Source organism: Erinaceus europaeus, chromosome 6, assembly GCF_950295315.1.
Source record: "Erinaceus europaeus chromosome 6, mEriEur2.1, whole genome shotgun sequence".
Lineage (NCBI taxonomy): Eukaryota > Metazoa > Chordata > Mammalia > Eulipotyphla > Erinaceidae > Erinaceus > Erinaceus europaeus.
Genome location: NC_080167.1, coordinates 12,243,557 through 12,267,199, shown reverse-complemented (window position 1 = coordinate 12,267,199; position 23,643 = coordinate 12,243,557). Strand labels below are relative to the sequence as shown.

Genomic DNA, 23,643 nt, shown 5'->3' with positions numbered 1-23,643 from the left:
CCTGGCCCCATTCCCTGTGCCCACTCCTGTCCCCACGTGTGTGTGCTTTCTACACCATGCACCTGAATTTGTCTCCCTATTGCATAAATAACCCAGCAATAGCCTCCTAGCTTATTCCTTCCTTCCTTCTTTCCTTCCTTCCTTTCTTTTTTCAAAACCAGAAATGGCCAAATCAAGTATCTTTCTCGCATCCCCGCCCAGTCACCTGAGCACTGTGGGCAGTGTCCTCTGATTTGTAGTTCTGTCCATCCATCAGTGCTATTTCCCTGTACTGCCCACAAGGGTGGGACCACCCAGTGCTTATCTTACTCTTTCTGGCTTATTTTTTGTCACTTACATCCCTCCCTGGTTCGTTTTGCTGCAAATGGAACACGGTCATCATTTCCAACTATCTGAGCAGTTTCCCACCATGTCTGTGCATTGCTGCCTCCTTATCCAGCCATCTATGAAGAGCACCCCCACAGTTCTCATGCCCTGGCTATTGTGAAGAATTTGCACTAAACCTGAGGGTGGGAATCACTTTTTATGTCAGTGTCTTCGTTGTCTTTGGATAGATACTCAGAAGTGGGGTTTTTGGGTCCTAGGGGAGCTCGACTTTTAGCTTCTTTTTAAAAAAGTTTTTATTATTTATTTTCCCTTTTGTTGCCCTTGTTTTATTGTTGTTGTAGTTATTATTGTTGTTGATGATGTCATCATTGTTGGATAGGACAGAGAGGAATGGAGAGAGGCAGGGAAGACAGAGAGGGGGAGAGAAAGATAGACACCTGCAGACCTGCTTCACTGCCTGTGAAGCGACTCCCTTGCAGGTGGGGAGCCAGGGCTCGAACCAGGATCCTTATACCGGTCCTTGCGCTTCATGCCACGTGAGCTTAACCCACTGCACTACCACCCAACCCCCGACTTTTAGCTTCTTAAGAAAGTTCCATTCTGGGCCAGATGGAATAGCTCACTTGGAGAGAGCACAGCTCTGCCATGTGTGTAATACAGGTTTGAACCCAGCCTCCACTGCATGGAAGGGAAGCTTTGGAGCTGTGGGTTCTTTCATTTCTCTCCCTGATTCTGTCCCTCTTTGTCAGAAAGAAAAAGAGGAAGAAAAAGAGAAAGGAAGGAAGGAAGGAAGGAAAGAAAGGAGGAAGAGAGGAAAGGAAATTCATTCTGTTTTACTCTCTTTTTTTATATTATATAACAGGTTTTATATTATATAACAGTGGCTTAGGAGGTCAGGTGATGTCACACTTGGTTAAGTGCACGTTACCAAGCTCAAGGACCTGCGTTCAAGCCCCCACTCCCCACCTACAGGGGGTTTGCTTCACAATTGGTGAAGTGGTCTGCAGGTATCTATCTTTCCCCTCCTAATTGTTCTCTGTTCTGATAAAAAAAAAAAAGAGGAAAAATGGCCATTGGGAGCAGTGTATTTGTAGTGAGGGCAATGAGCCCCAGCAGTAGCCCTGGTGGATATATATATATATATATATAGGCTGACAGTAGTCTGGATTTTAGGGGTGTAGTTTCACAGCTTTAGGACTCACATATGAGCACCCAGTCCCAACACCATCACACCAGATGCCACTCTGTTAGGCCCCACTTTTTCCCCTCCCCACCCCTCGGAGAACCACTGCAGGTTTCCCAGAGTGCAAGAATCAGGTTGGCTACTACTGTTATTTTCCGCATCTCCATTGGTGTCAGCTACTTACATTTCACAGGAGTGAAGCTGTCTGGCGGCCATCTTTTGCTCCCTTGCTCATTCCACTTGGCAGAACCACCTTCATTTCCTTCCATTGTATTCCAAAGCAAATAACGTCATGTTTGGATAGCTGAGTTGAATTCCAATGCGTAGCCATCACACAACTTCTGTATCCAAGCATCTGTTGCCCATCTCTGAATTATTTTTTAAATTTTAAATAAATAAATTTATTTGTTTATTATAGTATTATTGTTTACCGGAGCACTGCTCAGTTCTGGCATATAGTGGTGCGGAGAATTGAACCTGGGACTTTGGAGCTTCAGGCATGAAAGTCTCATTGCATAACCATTCTGGTACCTACCCCTGCCCCCTTTGACTTCTTTTTTAAATATTTAATTAACTTATTTATTGGATAGAGTCAGAGACAAATCAAGAGTGAAGAGGGACTTAGAGAAGAACAGGAAAAGACACCTGCCGCACTGTTTCACCACTTGTGAAGCTTCTTCCCAGCAGGTGGGGACCAGGGCCTTGGACCCGGGTCCTTGTTTATTGTAACGTCTGCACTCTTCTGTCTGTGCCACTGCCCACTCCTATCACTGAAGTATTAAGGTGGCAAACAAGTCCTTTCAAACTCACTTCCCCCCTCTGCCCCATCTCAGACGTTCTCCCTCAAATCACATCATCACATTGAATTCTCTGCGTGCCCCTGGCACTCCTCAATCTTTGCACTACTGTCCTCATTCCTGGGATTCCCTTGTCTCCTGTCCTCCCTGGAAAATGCCTCTTCATAACTAAAGACTCAAGAGTAAGCACCAACTCCCCCAGAAATAATTCCCAGAAACTTGCAGGCTCCCCTTCACCCCCTGCTATCCCTCTGGACAGCAATGACTAGTTTCTAGGGCTGTAGGATTTCTGTTGAGCATAATGATCTGATACTGAGCCAGAATTGGCTAGTGTCCGGTTTTGCCAAATATTACAAAATCAGGAAGGGAAGTGACAACACAACCTGCCTTGGAAAGCTGCTGTTTCAAGACATGTATGAGTGGAGAACACACAGTGCAGGTGCAAACAGAGCTCAGAGCAATTGCTGGCCAACCACTTCTAGATCCCAGGTTTCTCTTTTAGCTGTTTCCCTAATTCTGACTCATGTAATTTCCAGCAGAGAGCCAATTACTGCTGTCCTGTTCAGTCTTCTCCAAGAGTCAAAACATGTCTCAGACTCAGAAGTTCAAATAATTCACAATAGGGGAAATGCAATTTGAGACCAGAAACCTACTTTCATAGTAGACAGGCACAAGAACACTAAAACATTGGTGCTCAGTGCTGGTGGACATGTGCAGAAATGGGCACACAGCAGGAAAGACAGGCTGGCCTTCTGTGTGAAGGGAGAGTGTGAAAGGAAAGGTGTCCAGAATGCTTCACAAGCCTGAAGCTATTCTGAATGCCATTTTTCTGGGGAATGGAGAACATTGGCCCATATTTGAAGATTCTGAAAGCATGAAAGGCTGGTCAGTTTAGAGACTTCCTTCTTTCTCAGCCCCCACTGCTTTTCTTTTTTCTTTCTTTCTTTCTTTCTTTCTTTCTTTCTTTCTTTCTTTCTTTCTTTTTGCCTCCAGGGTTATTTTGCTGGGACTCGGTGCTTGCAGTACAAATCCACTGCTCTTGGAGGTCATTTTTTCCCATTTTTGTTGCCATTGTTGTTGTCCTTATTATTGTTATTGTTGCCATTGATATTGTTGTTGGGTAGGACAGAGAGAAGTGGAGAAAGAAGGGGACACAGAGGGGGAGAGAAAGATAGACACCTGCACACCTGCTTCACCACTTGTGAAGCAACTCCCCTGCAGGTGGGAAGCTGGGGGCTTGAACTGGGATCCTTACGCTGGTCCTTGTGCTTTGCGCCATGTGCACTTAACCTGCTGCGCTACCACCTGACCCCCTCCTCCCGCTTTTCTTCAACAGTGATATCCAGGATGTGGATGATGTGTGTGTGTGTGTGTGTGTGTGTGTGTGTGTGTGTGTGTGTGTGTATGAATGGGTGTGGAGGTATTTGTGGTCAGCGTTTTTTATTGTGAACAAGTGGTTTTTACACTACATAAGCACTGCCTTCCTTCTTAAAACATTACAAACTCAGAAAGCCACTGTTCATGGTTTATCCTGAATCAGTCATCATGGATGTGCACACTGATTTCACTTTCAGGGTACCTACCTTTTTACTGTATCATTAAAGCTAGTAAAAAAAAAAAAAAAAGCTGGCCAGGCAGTAGCACACCTGCCTAAGTGCACATAGAACTAAGTGCAGGGACCTGCACAAAGAACGAGTGTCATAGCAGGGCCGCAGGTGTCTGCTCTGCCTCCCTCCCTCTCTGCCTCCCCTCCCCTTTCAATTTCTCTCTGTTCTATCTAATAAAAAAATAAAAATAAATGGCCATCAGGAGCAGTGGATTTGTGGTGTAGGCACCAAGCCCCAGCAATAACCCTGGAAGGAGGGAGGGAGAGAGAGAGAGAGAGAGAGTAAAAAACAAAATAAAAACTTGGAAACAACCAGGATACTCAGCTGTTGGGTATCGGGCTATGGTATAACCACTTAGCCTTAAATGAAGCCATGGAAAATACAATAGTTGCTAACACACAGTGTTGGTTTCTACCAGCTGTTGTAAGTGAAAAACAGAAGCCACAACATGGTATATTCAATATTAGTAATGCTAAAAAAGTCATCTCAAGGATGGGGGGCGTTGCAGCCCGCTGAGTGCATACATTGCCTTGCACAGGGACCTGGGTTTGAGTCCCTAATCTCCTGCAGGAGGGATGCATGGAAGCAGGGCTGCAGATGACTCTCTCTCTCTCTCTCTCTCTCTCTCTCTCCTCTATTTTCTGTTCCCCTCTCAATTTTTCTCTGTCCTATCAACTGAAACAAACAAACAAATTGTTAAGACAGCATTTAAAAAAGAAATCTCAGCTGAGTGGCCCTACGAAATGCTAACAGTGGTTATTCTGACAGGTTATGCTGACAGGCTGGTTCTAAATTGGGGGTTTTGTTCTTTCAACTTCTCCCCAGTTTAAAAAAAAGGCATGAGAGGGGGCTGGGAGGGTAATGCAGGATTCTTGCATGTGTGAGACCCCGATACAATCCCCAGCACTGTATTGTCAAATGGCTCCAGGTTCTCTAATAAATAAGTAAAAAAAATGCATGGATATTATGATTAGACAGAAAATATGTCTGAGCCATCAGCTTGTCTGCAAGCACGCATGCCTCTTCCAGGCCCCACTCCCTGCTGTCACCTTTAATCTCTAAGGGAGAGGGAGCCCCACTTCAGAAACTACGGGCTACGGAAGGACCAAATTCATCACCATCTGCCTTTAAGTCTATTTAAATTAGGGCCAGATCTTTTAGAAAAGTCCAATTCGTCAAGCCCCTAGTCCCCACCTGCAGGGGGGAAGCTTCACAAGTGGTGAAGCAGGTCTGCAGGTATCTCTTTGTCTCTCTCCCTCTCTGTCTCCCCCACCCCTCTCAATTTCTCTCTGTCTCTATTCAATTATATATATGGAGAGAGAGACAGAGAGAAGGAGAGAGAGAGAGAGAGGAAAATCCTATTCAAATAGAGCCATTGAAAAGAGAATTACAGGACTCTGAGGAACTTTGTTATAAAGAAGATTTGTTGAAAGGGAACCACTGGGGAGTCAGGTGGTAGCGCAGCGGATTAAGCGCACCTGGCACAAAACACAAGGACTGGTGTAAGGATTGCGGTTCAAGCCCCCGGCTCCCCGCCTGCAAGGGAGTCACTTCACAGGCAGTGAAGCAGGTCTGCAGGTGTCTATCTTTCTCTCTCCCTCTCTGTATTCCCCTCCTCTCTATTTCTCTCTGTCCTATCCAACAATGACGACATCAATAACTACAACAATAAAACATCAAGGGCAACAAAAGGGAATAAATAAATAAATAAATGTGGACCACTGGGCCTGAAGTGGCAGTTCAGAGTAGGAAGGTGGCCTGATTCCCGCATGTCCCACCCCAGGCCTTCCCCTCTGTTCACCAGGGAAGGCCCACAGCTTCAAAGGCTCAGGGCTCAAAGGACCCTCTCACTCATGTCTCCTTCTGCCCTTTACTCCCAGGAGTTTTTCTATGACATCAAACACAGTGACCTGGCGAAGAAGTCACTGGACATCTCAGTCTGGGACTATGACATCGGCAAGTCCAATGACTATATTGGTGAGTGCTCCCAGCTCCAGCGGAAGGGAGTATCACCTACAGCTGCAGGGGGCTGGGGACAGGTCTTTCTTTCCTTAGTCACTCACCTGGGAAAAGCTCATTTGGGGGGCCCAGTTCTGATTTTGGTCCAATTTGGAAATGCTTTTCTGTGAAAGGGATTTAGTTCCAATTTGGAGAGACTGGGCCATAAATGGTTATTTATGGAACAAATCTCCGGTGGAAAAATTAGATCACAAGAGTGAGGAGTGACCTCTGCAGAAGACAGGACACAAAGGAAAGCTGCCAATCACTCTGCAGCTCCAGAGTAAAGGTGCTAGATCCCCAGGACCCCTCCAGATGATGAGGAAGAAAAGATGGAGCAGGGAGAGAGCCTCTGATGAGGGAGGAAGCGCGTGGAGGCCAGACAGAGCAGTGAAAGAAAAGACACACTTTGGAACTGGAGAGTGAGGGCCCAGAAATAGTGGGAAAGGAGTTTCAGCTGCTCAGTGGTGATTTGCAGAGAGTCTTTAAAAAAAGAAGTAGACAAAGGGGCTGGGAGCTAGCATAATGCTTCTGCAAAAGACTTCCGTGGTTGAGGCTCTGAGGTCCCAGATTCAATCCCCAGCACCATCACAAGTCAGAGCTGAGCAGGGATCTGGCCTTTGTTATCTTTATCTCTGTATTGCTGTCTCTTGGTTAAAAAAAAAAAAAGAAATTAAGTAGATGATGGAGTTATGGCTTAGTGCTAGACTAAGGAGTCAAGACAAGTTCTTGAGGAGAGAGTTGATAAAGAAGGTCATTATAATTAGGATAGGATAGGATAGGATAGGATAGGATAGGATAGGATAGGATAGGATAGGATAGGATAGGATAGGATAGGATAGGATAGGATAGGATAGGATAGGATAGGATAGGATAGGATAGGATAATATAGGGTAAGGTAGGGCAGGGCAGGGCAGGGCAGGGCAGGGCAGGGTAGGACAGGGCAGGCTAGGCTAGGCTAGGCTAGGCTAGGCTAGGCTAGGCTAGGCTAGGCTAGGATAATAACATGGCGGTCACCCTCTAGAAAAAGAAGCCCAGTTACTGGAGCCAGAGGTCACACTTGGTGACAGCATTCCTCCAAAGAGACAGTTGGATCCCAAGGGAAGTTCTCCTCAGTCCCTCTATTCTGACTGCCTCCTCATCCTCCAGGTGGCTGCCAGCTGGGCATCTCAGCCAAGGGTGAGCGCTTGAAACACTGGTATGAGTGTCTGAAAAACAAGGACAAGAAGATTGAGCGCTGGCACCAGCTGCAGAATGAGAACCACGTGTCAAGCGACTAGGGTGGCACCCAGGTCCCCAACTCCATACCCAACTCCTTGCCCTGGTCATACACATCCCTGGCCCACCCCACCCTGTCTGCCCCAGCTGCCTGCTGTGCCCTGGTCTCTCTCCTGTAGTACACCCACCCGACTCTCTGGGAGTCTGTCCTCCCCATGGGCACTGCACCAAAGACCCCCCCCCCAGGGAGCAGTACCTCTCTGGCCCCTCTTAATGTAGTAGGAGGCTGGGGTTGGGGCGAGGGGTTAAGTGGAGGCAATCAACAGCCTCTCAGTGTGGGGATGATTAGAAAGACACTTCATCATCTGGGGCTGTTTCTGGACCCTGCTGACCTCAGACACATGCCAGAACTGGCTCTGCCCTCTGGTGCCTGCATATGTACCCAGCTGCCAACAGACCCAGAAAGGCTGTGAGGATGGACGCTAGAGCAGAAACTGAACCTCGGGGTTCCCCCCACCCCCACCAACCCTAATGACCAGGAAAACAGACCACCACCGAGTTTGAACATCCTGATGACCCCAAACACACTCACCAAGCCTGACATCCCTGCCAAAGGCATCAAGAAATGGGCATGTGGATGTCCAAAGGGGCTCGGCAGCTCCCCTCTTTCAGGATCTCCTCTACTTGCTTAGCTGCCTGAAGTAGCATCTCTTTCCCCTCTCCCTCCCTCTTCTTTCCTCTGCTGAGTCTCCCCTCTCCCTTACCACCTAAAACTTCCCCCTTCCCTTACTTCCTCCCTCTACTTCTCTTCTTCTTCCTTCTTCTCTCACCCAAGCTAAGGGGGGTAATTAGGAGAAGCAAAAAATACACGTAGCACAGCCTCCTTACCTCAGACTCTGAGGAACCAGCAAAACCCGAGTCACGCCTAGGTCATTGCTTCCAGTGAACCATCCTCACAGAGCCAGGTGCATGGCAGCACCCTGAAATGTGTGGATGCCCCAACCACTGGCCACCCTGAAGGGTGCTGGAGATATGGGGGAGACCAGAATTGTGGGTGCAGAAGCCCTTAAAGCCCCCAGCCTCCATCCTCCCACAGCTCAGAGTCAAAGAAGCAAATAGGCCCTCCCTCTGACACTCCCCTCCTGTCTCAGCTCAGAATCCCCTCTGGGCTCTGTCTCTCTCTATGTCTCTGTGTCCTACAGCCTCTGACCACCTTGGTCAGGAGAATAAAACCCTATCGTGGGCCTGAAACTCTAGAACATGGCAGACCTAGGGCAGGTTACATCATGAATCCTTCAGTCTTTTTTTTTTTCCTCAAGAAAAGAGGAAGGAAGTGGGGGAGGGAGGAAGGAAATTAAAGGTGGGAAAGATAATGGAGCTTTATACATTTGAGACAGGGCCTCTCTCCATCACAATCTCCCTAATCTCCCCAAGGTCACCCTTCTCTGCCCAGGACCCTCCGTACAGGCTCACTGTCACTCTCCTGTCAGTCTTCCCCTCCATATCCACCACCCACACTGGAGACCCCCACTTCCTGTCTTGGAGAACCAAGTCACCCACCTCCGCCCATGGCCCTCCTGGGTGGGTGCCCTCTCCAGGCCCTCCGGCTCCTCCCTGGTGCCCTGGGCACACGCACTCTCCACCTCCTCCCCTGCCTGGTCTGGCCTTCAGAGAAAGCATGCTGGCTGTCGTCCAAGCCCCAGGCTGGCATTGCCACTGGAATGGCCTTCGACAAGCTCCTCCTGCTCTCCCCCCACAAGTGTAACCGCCTTCCCTGCCTAGAACGCCACCTCCTCTGTGCATGCAGACCCACCCAGGCCCACTCGTTCTTGGTGACGATGTAGCTGCAAATAAAGTAGGACTATCCAGGAGCACGGGTGGCCTGCCTTCTTCCTGTGCAATTTCTGGGTGCCACCCCTTCTAAAGGTGGTGTGGAGGGTCAGAGTGTAGTGAGTGTCTACTGTGTTCAGCCTCTGGATACGGCAGGGACCCAGACGCCAGTGGGGCCTGTCCACGTGGAGTTGGTCTCTGGGGCGGGGGGGGATTTAACCCTGTACCAATGGGCTGTAGGAAATTTGGGGAGGGGCCCCATACCCTCATAGGAGGACAAATTTTGCTGGTGGCCATGTGACAGCAAGGCAGGATTTCCATTTTGTCCCTCTACCTGTAGCCTGGGGAAAGTCCCAAGTGTGGTGGCACAAATCCTGTCCAAGTTGAAAGACACTCTCTGCCCAATGGGGTGGCCCCCTTTCTGCCTACAACACACACACACCCCAGAAAGTAGAGGCAGAGCTGAGCCAGTATCTTACACATCACTCACTCATCTGTCAGCTGAAACCCGGAAGAGAGAACCATCCCCAGCCTTTCCTGGCAGCAAGACAAAAAAGGTGCCAGCTCACTGGACTGTAGGTCCAGTGCTTTTGACGGATTCCTTTCCAGACTCATGATGTAACAAGCATGGGTGGACTGTTTCTTTTTTTTTTTTTCCCCCTCCAGGGTTATCTCTAGGGCTCATTGCCTGTACTACAAATCAACTGCTCCTGGTGGCCTTTTTTTTTTTTTTTTTAAGTTGGATAGTACAAAGAGAAATTGAGAGAGGAGGAGAGAGAGTCAAATCTGCTTCACTGCTTGTGAAGTAACCCTCCTGCTGGTGGGGACCTGGGGCTGGAAGCGGGATCCTTGCGTGTGTCTTCTTACTATGTGTGCTTAACCCAGTGCACTGCCACCCGGCCACCTGGACTCTTTCTTATTCCAGACCTGCAAGATGGCTTCATGTGACTGTAAGAGCCTGTCAAATAGGGCTTTTAACCCATGATGACCAACTCAGCTCCTCAGGAGCCTCCTTTGCATTCTAGCATCTTCCTTCCTGCAGGGAGCCTTCCTTACACACAGCTGCATGCCCGAGAGTCTTGCAGGTCCCCAGGTGAGCTGGGGGACAGTGACATTTTCAGAGAACTCTTTCTCTCACTACCACTGACCCCCAAGTGCTCCAGCATTTGGTTAGGAGGCCAGGGACGGTCCAGAGGGGCTGCTCTCTAGCCCACATCAGCTTCCTCCCAATTCCAGGCAGTCCCATCTTGTCCCCAGGAGACAGTTCTCTGTGGTGAGGTCTGAAATGCACTCAGTGGTACCTGGGAGACTAAGCTTCCAACCTGGCCTCCCCCAGCCCCAGGTGCAGAGTACAAAGTGCTTCTTGGGGTGTCCTGTGCTGGCTCTCTGTGACTCTGAGGTCAACACCCGTTTACCTTGCTATTCTGGGGCTAGGGGGAGGATGCTCGGGTCACACAAGCTCACAAGGATAGCCAGAGACACTTGTAGACACTCTGGGGCATCCCTCCATAGCACCTGCACTAGGGTCCAGCACCCCAGGGTGCCTGAAGTGCTGGGTCCATGGTCTGCACTGTGGAGAGGTGGAGAGAGTAAGGGAGGTGCTGTCCAGCCAGTTCCGAACCACCCACCCCGCCAAGTCTTCACCTCCTGACCTGTCCTGTCTTCTTTCCTGCTTTCAGTTTCATTTCTTTCCAAAAGCTCCAAACTGGCACCCACTTCCTGGTTCCCTGCTTGTGGGGTGTGGGTACATCCAGCTCCACCTCCCCTGTGGGCCTCCACCAGAACTTACCTCAACCTAGTAAACACATCAGCAGTGCTAGTAAACACATCAGCAGTGCTAGTAAACACATCAGCAGTAGCATGTGCCCTGGGACACACACTTGGGTACCCAGCCCCTAACTTGAGCTTTTAGGAAACATGCAGGATTTGCTAGGGAAAATGTCAGAGTGCAAACCCAGGGCTTGGAGGTCTCCATGAACAGAACCACCAGCACACTCTCTCACCTTTAGCGCAGCACCACAGTAACCAATATGGCTGCTCCTGCCCCATATGTGTTTATAGCATCTCATTTAACCCTCCCAACAGGCACCAGACATGGGCTGCGATTCTCACAGCCATTTGAGAGAGGGCCACTCAGGGTGCAAGGCATCTGGCTCTCCTGTCCTGGGTCACAGAGCAGGGACTAGGAGACTGAAGTCAAACTGTCAGTCAAACTTGCTGTCAGTCCTCCCAGGAGGTGACTGTCTTTACAGTATGCCTGGATCTCAATGCAGTGCTCAGAACAGCTCCAGTTGGCAGACCTCCCCCGACACTCAATATTCCTACTGCAAGAACTAGGGATTTTGAAAAAGAGGACCATGGCAGGAAAGCAGTGTCAGGTCATATTCAATGGTCACAGGGCCTCGGGGATTATCTTGGGGGACAGGCACAGAGTCAGGATGGAGAAGGGTCAGGCTGGGAGCCCCAAGCTGGTTCTGTCCTCTGTCCCCCCTTAAACAATGACTTGTTGCTTCTGTCACTTCGGTGTGCTGCCACAGGCCAACTGACCTGTGGATCCCTGCTTCCCTGACCCTTGACACTTTGACCCCTGACCCCTATCCTGCCCCTGTCCCTGCGCCCAGTGGGGATGAAACCAGGGGGAAGAGCCCAGCTCCCAGCCATCTTCCTGCAGGAGAGAGTGGGCACTGGACGCCAAGGGAGGTGCTGCTTCTCTGCCTGATTGCTGCCCAGGGTGCCAAAGCCAGGTCAGCGCCCTGGCAGCCATGGAGCAGAGGGTGAGGGCAGGGGTGTGGGGTCTCCCTCCCTGCAGAGCCCGGGTCAGTGTGAGGAGCAGTCCGCACATGCAGGCATGGAGCCCCTGCTCTTGTCTGGTCTGAATCTGCACCCAGAGAGATCACATTTCATCCCACTGGCCAGCCTCTCCTGAAATGCTCATCTCACTCAGGAGACACACAGAGAGGCAGAGAGACGGGCAGACTGAAGGAGGGCAAAGGACCCCGAGTCAGTGCCCCCCTCCAGGTGAGTCTGCTTGTCTGCTTCAGTCACTTGTTTTGCTTCCTGATCTCCCACAGGTGACTGAAGGTCCACACAGTTGCCTTCCTCTGCCCTTCCCCTGCTGGCTGCAGGCCAGGGCTGTCAGTTTCGTTTCCTCAGCAGCACCTGACCCACAGGGACCTTATCTCTGCCGGCTCACCAGCCCCGGCACTGGCTCCAGTGCCAGGTCCCCTGGCTTTGCACACACCCCCAGAGCTCAGCTGAGAGGAGGACCTAGCTAGGAAATTATTTGCAAGAAAAACAGCTTTACGGGTGGTTTTTATGGGCATACAAATAATACATGCTTATTGCCAAAGTTGATAAAATCAAACCACCCAGAAACATGCAGAGATCACCATGATGCTGTGCTCAAACATACCTGCTGAGAACATGAGGGCTTCCAGGATGGAGTGAAAGTCAAGAAGCCACCCATCATAGAACCCGGGCAACAGTGTGTTCTGAAAGGTGCCTTCCTTGCTGCTTCTCCCCAAGGAACAAAGGCTGGTTGCCTTGTCCCCTGTGGCGGGTCACTTTGTACAAACCGAGTCAAAGGCAGGTTTTGATCAGCAAGAACAGACTCCACAAAGCCATCCAGTTGCCAACAGAATCTTCCGCAGACACTCGGTCCCAGAGGTGGGCAGAGTGGGTGCTCCCTGCCCAGCCCCCTCCCTCCCACATGTCTGCCTGAGGGACACGGTGGCACAGTGTGGGGGTGTCAGTCTGTGGGTAACTGGTTAGCTGGGGGCTGTGTGTATGTGTGGGGGGGTTGACTAGCAGGCTTTGTGGACTCCTTCTGTGTCACAGAGTCCACTCTCTTCTCAATCTCCCACCAAGGGGGACCCCATTCTGGGCCAGAAACACACCCTAATAAGCCCAGAACACTAGACAGGCAAAGCATGCTCTCCACCACTGTAGATTAAACCAGAAACCAATACAAGAAAATTTCACAAGGAGGGACTAGGTGGTGGTGCACCTGGTTGAGTGCACATGTTAAAATGCACAAAGACCTAGGTTCAAGCCCCAAGACCCCACTACAAGGGGAAAGCTTTGTAAGTGGTGAAGCAGTGTTGCAGGTGTCTCTCTATCTCTCTCCCTCTCCCTTTATTTTTTTAAGAAAAAGAATTTTTAAAAAATGTTTACAATATTCTGTTGACTTTTGAAAATTATCTTTATTTATTTGTCGGATAGAGACAGCCGGAAATTGAGAGGGACTATCTCTATCCAAGAAATAAATAAAGGCAATACAATAAAAATTACAAACAAGAACAGAACAGAAAAGAAATAGTTCCACCACATTCCCAGAGGACATAACATACTTGTAACAAACACAAAGGTGAATATTCTCCAGGGAAAATTTTTAATATTTTTCACTGAATGGAAGTAAAACAAAGTGGTCAATTAAGAATCATCAGATACTGTGAAAGTTATGCTGAGAGGGACCTTTTTAATGTTGGGGGCGTTATTTTAAAAAGTCTCTAAGCAGAGAGGAAAAGCAGATGGGCACCGGGACTTTCCATGGGTGACCCTATTCTGCACGATTTCATAGCAATGGAAAGGTGACATGACATGTCACAGCCACAAAGTACAGCAGGGTCCCCTGATGTCACCTGTGCACATTAGCTGAAGATGAGGTCACCAGCTGGAGCCAACACTTTCCCAGCCTGCAGGGAGGGGGCTGGGAGGGGCTGAGAATAGGAGACACAGGAGCTCTGTTGCTTCTGTCCTGTTTGCTGTAAAACTACCTTTGCTGTAAGAAATAGTGTCTGGGAGATAGCTCAACGGTAGAGTTCAGCTTTTATTTTATGTTGTGACCAGAGCACTGCTCAGCCCTAGCCTGTGATGGTGCTGGGAGCCCAGAGCCTTCACATGACCCCTGCACTCTCTCCCTGGCCAACAGGAGAAGGGCATGAGACCCCAGCTCTATCCCAGGCTCCAGGGATGACACAATTGAGTTGTGGTTGTTTTAAAATGAAAAGAACTACTGTGTATGTTAGAGATCTGTACCCAGTGCCTGTGGGGTGGTCAGGCAGTTTTAACATTGTAGGGGGGCCTCACATTCCACCATCTTCTGGCCTTTTCTGTCTCCTCTGCTCCACCTCCTTTTTCTTTTCTCTCTCTGCAACAAGTGTGGATTGCCCTAAATCTCACAAGAAACTATAAAATACTTCAGTCAGCAACAGGAAGAAAATAAGGAATCAGAAAAAAAAAATCACTGTTTCCTCTGGATTGAAGGACTAATAATAGAAGCTATGAAGCAACAAGTGCAGTGTGGCCTGGAGAGGACTGAGCCTGGTTTGCTAGGTAAAGGACAGAATGAATTGCCAGGGCCAGGGAATGCCAGGGCCAGGGAATGCTTGTCTTGCAAAGAAGCCCAGCCCAGATCATAGTTCCACCTTCCCAGAGAAAGCCTGCTCTATCTTTCAAGGAACTGAAACCAAACTTAGTTCAGACTGGGCAGTGGAGAGGGAGGGAAAAGCAGCTGCAGATCCCAGGAGTCAGCTCCGAGGCCACAGGCTCTCTCCCCTGCTGTGCAACATGACAGAGCTCAGTAACGTCCCAGCCAGGGACCTGGACAGGTTCATCGAGAACCACCTCATGGTGGACACACCTTTCCGCAAGCAGGTCAGAGCAGCCATCCACATCATCAGCAGTTTCCTGAAGGAGAAATGTTTCCAGGGTACCTGGACCCCTGTGCGGGTGTCTAAAGTCGTCAAGGTGAGTCCTGGCCGATTTGACTGGGGGTGGGGTGGGGTGGGGTGGGCCCTGAATGGACCAGGACTCAGTAGGAAAGGAGTGAAGGTTGGGTCATTGGAGCTGTGGATTCTGATCCATCACACCCACAAGGGAACCACAGCTTGTGGAGAGAAAGACATTCTGCTTTGTGCTCTGGCTTCTGTGGTGTTTTCAATAAATGCTAATCAGTGTGCACCCTGGGGACTCTGTTGGGCAGCGTCCCCTCCCCAGCTGCTGGCCTTTGTCAGCAAGGGCTCTGATGGCAGGTGGCTCCCAGTGCTGTGAAACCCTGAGTAAACACTGAGCTTCTCTGTGCCTCCTTTCCTCGGGATAATTCCCCTCACCTCACTGCCCAGGCTGTGCAGAGCAGTGAAAGAAAGCACAGCCCTCCCAGCTGAGTCAGTTCCGGAAGCCCCTGTGCCTGCCTGCTTGTCTGCCTGTTAACATGGTGGTCAGGGCAGGGAGAAAGAACACACAGCCGGGAGCACGGCCGCTGGCCCGGGGTTTGAATTGCATGTCTGCATCTGCCAGCAGTGTGCACAGACTCCTAGCTCCCTTTACTGTCTGGGTGGGAACTAGCAAGGAATGCTTAACTCAGAGAATCCTTGTGAACACTACAGGAGGTGAGACTGGAAACTTCTGAAAGCAGTGCTTCACCCTGTTAGTGACTGTTCCTGTCTCTTTACAGAGGAGGACTCTCCCCATCACTGCAAGTCACCCTTCTCATCTTGTTGCAGGGAGGCTCCTCAGGCAAAGGCACGGCCCTCAGAGGCCAATCTGACGCTGACCTCGTGGTTTTCATCAACAACCTCAGGAGTTTTAAGGAGCAGTTTGAGCACCGAGGAGAGTTCATTGAGGAAATTAGGAGACAGCTGGTAGCCTGTCAGAGGGAGGAAACATTTGATGTGGAGTTTGAGATCCAGAGATTCCAGTATCCCCGTGCTCTCAGCTTCACGCTCAGGTCCCCTTGGTACCATAAAGGGGTGGAGTTTGATGTCCTGCCTGCCTTTGATGTCCTGGGTAAGTATGGAGTCTCAGCTGTGTCCTCTGTCAGAATTTCCCTCTTTTCATAGGTCTGCACAGAACCCATACTATAAGTTACAGAAAGCAGAGGATCTCTTCATAGTGGAGAGGAGATCTTAGGCTCTGTCCTGGGGCAAGAAGGAAGTGAGCAGCCTTTGTCCAGATGATAAGCAGCTAACCCTTAGGGTGTGGGTACAGGCTGTTTCTTCTAGAACTTCTGCTAGGCTTCCTAATCCTTCTGGTGGCAAAGTGGAGCTGTGGAGATCTGCATGAAGTCAGTGCCTTAGCTTGATCTGTACACTAGACATGAGGCACCTCAGTAAACACTTGGACAGGAAGCAGGAACTTTGGGTGGCATGTTCTAGTCTTCTTCCTTTTCTTTTCTTTCCTTTTTTCCCTTCCTCTTTTATACCACCAGGGTTGTCCTCTGGGACTCAGTGCCTGCATAAGGAGTTCCATTTTTCTTTGACAGAGGGTAAGAGACAGAGGGAAAGAGACAAAAAGACAGGGAGACAACTACAGCACTGCTCCACCACCTGTGATGCCTCCTCTCTGCAGCTGGAGAACAGGGCTTGAACTATGAGCACATGGTAAAGTGTGTGCTATTATATGTGCGCTATTATTCCAGCCCTCTGGTAGCATTTGCATACAAAACAAAGCAAACAAACAAACAAACAAAAATACCAAAGCACATATTGTCTTATGTCATATTATTACAATATAATACTATTACTGCATGTTTAAATGCTCTAAATGCAATATTAAGCTCTATGTATAAGCTGGTACATAGTAGGTATTCAGACATTAGCTCTCTGCCTGATTAAATTTTCACAGCCCCCGATGTCACAGTGAATTTATGGAGATCTGCACAGTAGTTTTAATATGAAAATTTTCACGTGAAACAGTGCCTGGCTAATGAAACTCTGAAAGTACTGGAAATGAGAACATTTGGGAATCTCTCCTTGTTGTCCATGTTCTATGTTGGTATGGGAGTCCACATTACAGCATATAAGTAGGAGAGACACAGTGGGTGAAGGACACCTGACAGAGGGCACAGGACAGGAACTTTCTAGAATGGGGACCACAGCCCCTGAAGGTATGTAGAGCAGAAGGGAAAGAGAGGAAGTGGCTGGGGAAGGAACCTGGACACAGACACTGGTCTGAGCAGCCTGTGACCTGTTGTCCTGGGCACAAGGTTGTCCCTGAAAGGGCTCCTGGGAGAAGCAGAGTCTGGCTTATGTATGAGTGGGGGGCAGCAACCACACCCCGGCATGGGACCCCCCCCCCCAGGGCCCTGCTCAGCCAGGCTCTGTGCTGTGGGCCTAGAGAGCAGACAGGCTCTGCTAAAGCCCTCAGTGACAGGCAGGACAGATGGACAGCTACTGAGATGCAGCTAAGTAAGGGAGTCATGGCAATTGGGGGGGGGGGGGTGGTCAAGATGAAGGGAGGCTTTCAGAGAAGCTGATAGAGAGGGTCTATGAGCTGAGATCACTGGGGTCCCAGAGGAGGAAGCAGTCAGTGCAAAGGAGACAACAATGGACTTGACAGATTTGAGGAAGAGAAAATCCTAACAGTATGTGAACAAAGGGAGCCTGTGGGGTTAGATGGGAGAAATGGCAGAGCACAGATGACACCAGACCTCCTAGGGCACAAGGGGATCTTTTGAGCTTGAGAAACAAGCCAAGGCTAGAGCAGGTTATGAAGGTTCACCCAGGTGCTGTGGTGAGGATGGCAAGCCAGCATCCAGGGGAGGTGCTGGGACTGGCAGGCAGTGGAGGCTGGGACAGCAACGCACCTCTGGCTCTGGGCTGCTGCAGCCTTTTCCACTGCACGGCCAGGAGACAGGCTCCTCTCAGCAGAGCTGGCTTTGTGAATTTTTGGTTTTGCCCCAAACAGGTCAGTGGAATGGCCACAGACCCAACCCCCAAATCTATGCCCGGCTCATCCAAGAGTGTGAGGACCTGGGGAAATGGGGCGAGTTCTCCCCCTGCTTCACAGAGCTGCAGAGAGCCTTCCTGAGGGACCGTCCAGCCAAGCTGAAGAGCCTCATTCGCCTGGTGAAGCACTGGTTCCAGAAGGTGGGGTCCCCCTGCCCAGATGGGGGGAGGATCCAGGAGGAGAGGGGAGTGGTTAAGAGAGGAGGGAGAGGAGGAGGCAGAGATGAATGAGTGAGGATGGGGGAGGGGAGAAGGGAGAAGCCCAGAGAATGAGGACAAGGGCAGGGGAGGGAGGAGGGGAAGTGGGTGACCTAGAGAAGGAGGAGGAGCAAAGCTGGGACCAGGAGGCAGCATGGGAGGAGGAGGGGAGGGAGGAGGAGAGGCAGGGGCCTGGGGGGTCTCCTCCATGCTGACCCCTCACATCCCGGGAAGTGGCATCACTCAGCCTCCAGTGGCATCACTCTGCCTAAACCAGGCTCACACATGCCCCAGTCAGGCCACATGTGGGGGCTTTGTTTATGGATGTTCTTCTGGGGAGTGCAAGGAAACTCCACTTTTAGGACCCCTGTAAACAGATACCATGCTGTGAGATAGATATAACACATCTGTCCCCCTCCTGGTCCCGGCCTTGGGCGAACCTCATAGGAGCTGCCCATGAATGTCTCTGCACCCCCACCCCTGCTCCCCAAACCCCAGGCCCTGCTGTCCTGGTGGGGAGGTCCCTGCAAAAGAGAAACTCCTCTCTAGCCTGGAGGGGGGTTGGGGGTCTCTGCATCTGCTTATGCCTTTACTGTCTCACCCACTGACATGTGCCTGAAGAAAAGGGTGTGTGCATTTCCTCAAAGCTAAACCCCAGCACCTAGAGCAGTACCAGCACAGAAAGGTGCTCAGTTAGTGCTGACTGAGTTCACTCAACTTGTCACCACACAGACACTCAGAGCCATAGCACCCCACAGAAGGGGGAGAGGTATAAAGCTCCCAGAAAACCCATGTCAGCCCCCAGCTTGTGCTCCCCGGCTGGGTGACTTTGGGCAGTCACTCCCCTCTGTGCTGCCTGTGGGCTCTTTTGTATAGAGCACCAGTCAAACTCACAGTTCTGCTCTGAGCCCCACAGAGAGCCCACCCATGAGAGAAGCCAGACCTGCTGAGCGCCTGCTTGCTCCTGCATTTGCATCATTGCTTCAGTGGATTTCTGTGCTCTGTAAAATGTCCCACATGTCATTTAATTCAGTGCTGTCTGCCCAGAACCAGACAAGGGGGCATCCCCTCAGTCAGGGCCCAGAGCCCAGCCCATAGGAGGGTCAGGAAACTGCTCCCACAAAGGACGAGGTAGTGACCGTCTAGACTCTGTGGGCCACGTGGTCTCCATCACAACAGCTCAACCAACCGCAGGCTCCTCAGGAATGAATGGGGGTGACAGTGCCCTAGTGACCCTCACAATCTGGCCCCTGGGGGATGTGCTTGTCATTGAGGCTGGACAGACCCCAGATTCTGACTGTTGATACTCTTCTCAGTGTAAGAAGAAGAGTCGGGGACCACTGCCACCCCAGTACGCCCTGGAGCTCCTGACAGTCTATGCATGGGAGCAGGGAAGTGGAAGCCCATATTTCAACACAGCGGAGGGGTTTCGGACTGTCCTGGAATTAGTCCTGGATCATGAGAAGCTTTGTATCTACTGGACAAAGTATTATGACTTCAAAAATGCTGTTATTAAACGATGTCTGACAAGAATGCTCAACAAACGCAGGTATTCCATCCCTAGTAACTCAGCTCCCCCGCCAGGGGACCCCAGAACACAGCCCTGCCCTGCTCCAGGGCAGCGGAGGAAGCAAGTGTGCCCAGTTCTGATCCTTATCATTGACCACATTGCATTGTCCCCCACCCCAATTTCAGCAATGACCTTTAGCCCTGTGCAGTGAGTGCCAGCCAATGCCCAATGCCTTTACAGATGAACCCTCCTGCTAGTTAAGGAACGTGTGCAAACTAGGAGACAGTATACGCCAGCTGAAATTTAAACTAGACACCAACAGTGGCAGCGTAAGGGCAGCTGCTCAGAGCACGTGCTTTGCCATGACTGAAGGACCCAGCACCACATGTGAGCGCCATGCAGGAAGCAGGGACAGCTCGAGAGACTGTGAAGCAGTGCTGTAGTCATGCCCCGTCTCTGTCTCCCTTTCTCTCCCTCTCTATCGATCTCTGGCTGAAATTAAACATGAAAAACAGCCACTGGGAACAGTGGAAGCACACCTGCATAAAGCCCTGATTAAAAAAAAAAAACTTTCTCTACCATCAGTACATTCAAATTTAATAGTTAAATGTATTATCATGGTCACTGGCATCTACTGACTCCTAATTCTGTTGCCAGTATTTTGCCAGTGATTTCACATGCTTTGTCTGATGGGTGTGTTCACATCACCCCACTTCTTAGAAAGGGAAACTGAGGCCAAGGGAGGGAGGTCGAGTAAGATTTCTCAAGAAAGGCCACAAAGGAAGGTCCCAGGTAAGTGTGGCTCCAGAACTGTCATCCCAGGCCCAGAAATTATGCTTCTTGTCCCCCCCCCCAGATGCCCTCTAAGGGACAGGAGACTGAAAACATACCCCAGGACTCACCTGCTGGGTCCCCTTCTTGTACCAGGCAGGGTTAAGCCTTCCCAGGGGCATCTGGATCCCCCAACCCCAAGACACAGTCCACCCTCACCTGTCCCTCTCTGTGTGTTCCTTTCAGGCCTGTGATCCTGGATCCGGCTGACCCCACAGGAAACGTGGCGGGAAGAGACAGATTCGCATGGCTGCAGCTGGCCACAGAAGCCCACACCTGGCTGAGCTACCTCTGCTTTAAGAAATGGGACGGATTTCTGGTGGCCTCCTGGGATGTGCCGGTGAGACTGCTCCCTCCCAGCGTCCTGCAACCCCACCCCTTACCCCACCCCAGCAGCCTGGAGCATGTAGGTGTGGACCATGTGCCAAAAAGGGCCTCTTGCTAGAGCTCACCAACTGACATTCTCAGGCTATGCTCAGTGTTTTCCTGTCATTCCAGCCCCTTCAGAAGGCTCCGGGAATGTGCTCCCTTATCCGTTATCCATTCTGTAGTATCAGCATTGCTAGAGGTAGTTCCATGAGCAACTCCAGCTGATTGCTTCCTTTAAGGTTAATAGCAAACAAACCACCAGCAGGACTGCACACCTACCTGCTGTGGCAGAGGTGGGGAAGCTTTTCTCTGCCCAGGACCATTTGGATACCATCACATCATTCATGGACCACACAGATATCAAGTGAAGAATTAGCACTTACTGTTGCCATGAAGAAAGCTCCTACTTTTATTGAATTTCAAGCCCTATCCGTGGACGCCTTGCAGGGTCAGACATCATGGCTCACAGGACCCCCCTCTCCCTGCCTTCAGCACACAACATGTCTAGACCAGGAGGTAGTTCATCCAGGTAGAACAGCAGCTGGCCTGCTTGAGGCCCCAGAGGCCATGAGTTTAATCCCCAACAACATATCAGTTCTCTCTTTCTCTTATCCTATCTCATATTTAATTAATTAATGTTTTTAATCAACTTTTTAAAATTAAAGATAGTTGCATTGTAGTCTTATTGGTCTCATGTGTTTGACCCATGTAATCTCCTTAAGTAAAATTAAAGATAATGTGAGGACAGCACCCTCTGGGGAGTGTCACGGAGGAGAGAGGTGGCCCAGAGAGGTGATGTCACCTGCTCAGGAACCTTCAGCTGTGGGGGCAGGGCTGAAGCTGCACCTGGGGGCTCCCCAGCCAGAGCTCCTTCACCATACAACAGCCAGCCCTGCCCCTAGGGGCAGCAGGGAGCGTGTCCCAGAGCACATCACAAGGCTGAGTGGGGCCAGAGGAGTGGACAGCCCTTTCTCTGCTCCCAGGGACAGGTTTCTTCACCATGGGCAGTTGATGGGGTCCTGGGGGGTCCCAGGAGGCAGAGTGAGATGGAGCTCAGGGTGTAGGATAGGGGTTAAGGGGTCTTCCATGGAAAGAGACATTGTGGAAAGGCAGGGAGGGACCACAGGAAGACGCAGGGACTCAGTGACAGTTTTAGCTCAGGAAACCCTGAGCTCCCAGGCTTTCAGAGCTGACCTACAGCAGATGAGGTGATCTGGGCTTTACGTGTCACAGAGCAGTGGCCATAAGTAAGGGACTATCTGTAGTCCACGTGCCACCTTCTCCCTGGCAGCCAAGATGTGTTTGTCCTTCCTCTAAGGGATGCACACAGCAGTCAGGGTGTCCCCCACAAATGCTTACTGAGATCAAGGCCAGAGCCTTCTGATGTCACCTTGTGTTTCCCCCTTTCAGCCTGAAGTGGACAGTGCAAGTGACAGTGAGGAGGAAGACTCTGGGCTGACCTGTGGTTGCCTGCAGACTGAATCCTCCCAGGGCTTCAGAACATACCAGGAAGTCGGCCTTCCCTGGACGATGGATAGTCCTCGGGTGACATCTAGTCACAGGGTGGCATCCCCTCCCTGGGGGATATCCACTGCCCGTGTGGAGTCCACATCCCAGGACGATGAGGACTGGACATGTGTCATCCTCTGAATGCCAGTGGGCCTTAGGGACAGGACTTCGGAATTGGGTGTGTGGGGGCGGTGGCTGGGTTGGGAGGGCTGGCTCGATCATTTCCAGGAGGGGGGGGGTCAGACCATTATACCCCAAGGGCAGAGGACTCCACCAACCACCACCCCACCTCCCTCTCCTTCATAGATGGCATCTTCCCACAATCTCCACCCCACCCAACTCTCATCTCTACAAGGTAACAGGAGAGACCCTTGATCACCAGTGAAGTGGAAAGGCCATCAAGTAGCACGTGTGAGGCATTATTCATTCAAAGCAGGCAGAAGAGATGTCTGCCTGTGTGCTAGAAAGGTGCGTGCGTGTGTCTATGTCTGTGTTACCAGCTGAGTGATGAGTGCCCGTTGAGCATCTGCTATACGCCATTCACTGTTCTGGACCCTGGGCCCTGGGCAGAAAGCAGACAAATATCCCTGCCTCTTGGGCTTCATGATATGTGGAACCTTTTCACATCCATTCATTCAGGATCACCGTGTTTTCAGTGACAAATAGCCCTGAGGCCAGCATCTACGTCTCTGAACAGTTATCCAGGACGCATGTGGGAAGTGCCCTGCCTGGCAGAGTCAGGTCACCTGTGGGTCCTGAGCCCTGGCCCTGGAGTTGCTGTGAGAGGAAGACATACAGGGACCCTGCAAAGAACTACGTGAAATAAAAATTGTCCATGTTGTAGATATAAATTACTGACTGCATATTAAAATGTAAAATGTAATTTTGAACTATTGAGTGAAATCAGTGAACTTCACCTATTACTTTTTCTGCCTTTAAAAACCTCTTTAATTTGATGACAAAGAGACAGAGAGTGAGAGAGGCCAGAGTACTGCTTAGCTCTGGCATTTGGTGTCATTAGAAATGGAACCTGGTGGGAGTCAGGCTGTGGCGCAGCGGGTTAAGCGCAGGTGGCGCAAAGCACAAGGACCGGCATAAGGATCCCGGTTCGAACCCCGGCTCCCCACCTGCAGGGGAGTCGCTTCACAGGCGGTGAAGCAGGTCTGCAGGTGTCTATCTTTCTCTCCTCCTCTATGTCTTCTCCTCCTCTCTCCATTTCTCTCTGTCCTATCCAACAATGACAACAACAATAACTACAACAATAAAACAACAAGGGCAATACAAGGGAATAAATAAATAAAAATAAATATTTAAAAAAATTAAAAAAAAAAAAAAAAGAAATGGAACCTGGGACCTTTGGTGCCTTTGGCATGAAAGTCTTTTTACACAACCTTTCTGCTGCCTCTACAGCCCCTACATTCCACAGCCCCCTGGAATGACCCAGACCAGCTAATCCTGAGCCTCCTGACAAGTCACCTGGCCCTACCCCAGGAACCTTTTTAAAGGCTCTGGTCCCTGGCCCCACTGGTGTCTCTGTCTC

General features: G+C 50.5%; 2 protein-coding genes across 4 annotated transcripts in view; both read left to right on the top strand.

The window, feature by feature from the left end:
- The window catches only part of RPH3A (rabphilin 3A), a 159,108-nt gene extending 151,057 nt beyond the window's left edge, over positions 1-8,051 (top strand). For all 3 annotated transcript variants that reach the window (XM_060193055.1, XM_016190777.2, XM_016190783.2), the window contains 2 exons: positions 5,795-5,891; positions 7,062-8,051. In XM_060193055.1, the coding sequence (XP_060049038.1) occupies positions 5,795-5,891; positions 7,062-7,192 (228 nt within the window). In that variant the 3' untranslated portion in view covers positions 7,193-8,051. The remainder of the gene's footprint in view (positions 1-5,794; positions 5,892-7,061) is intronic.
- Positions 8,052-13,750: 5,699 nt separating this feature from the next.
- Positions 13,751-22,780, top strand: LOC103119231 (2'-5'-oligoadenylate synthase 1-like). Its single transcript, XM_016190526.2, has 6 exons — positions 13,751-14,708; positions 15,464-15,746; positions 17,646-17,827; positions 19,201-19,433; positions 20,412-20,565; positions 22,005-22,780. Exons 1-6 carry the CDS (start codon positions 14,307-14,309, stop codon positions 22,242-22,244), a joined length of 1,494 nt encoding a protein of 497 aa, XP_016046012.2. The 5' UTR covers positions 13,751-14,306; the 3' UTR covers positions 22,245-22,780.
- The last annotated feature ends 863 nt before the right edge of the window (positions 22,781-23,643 follow it).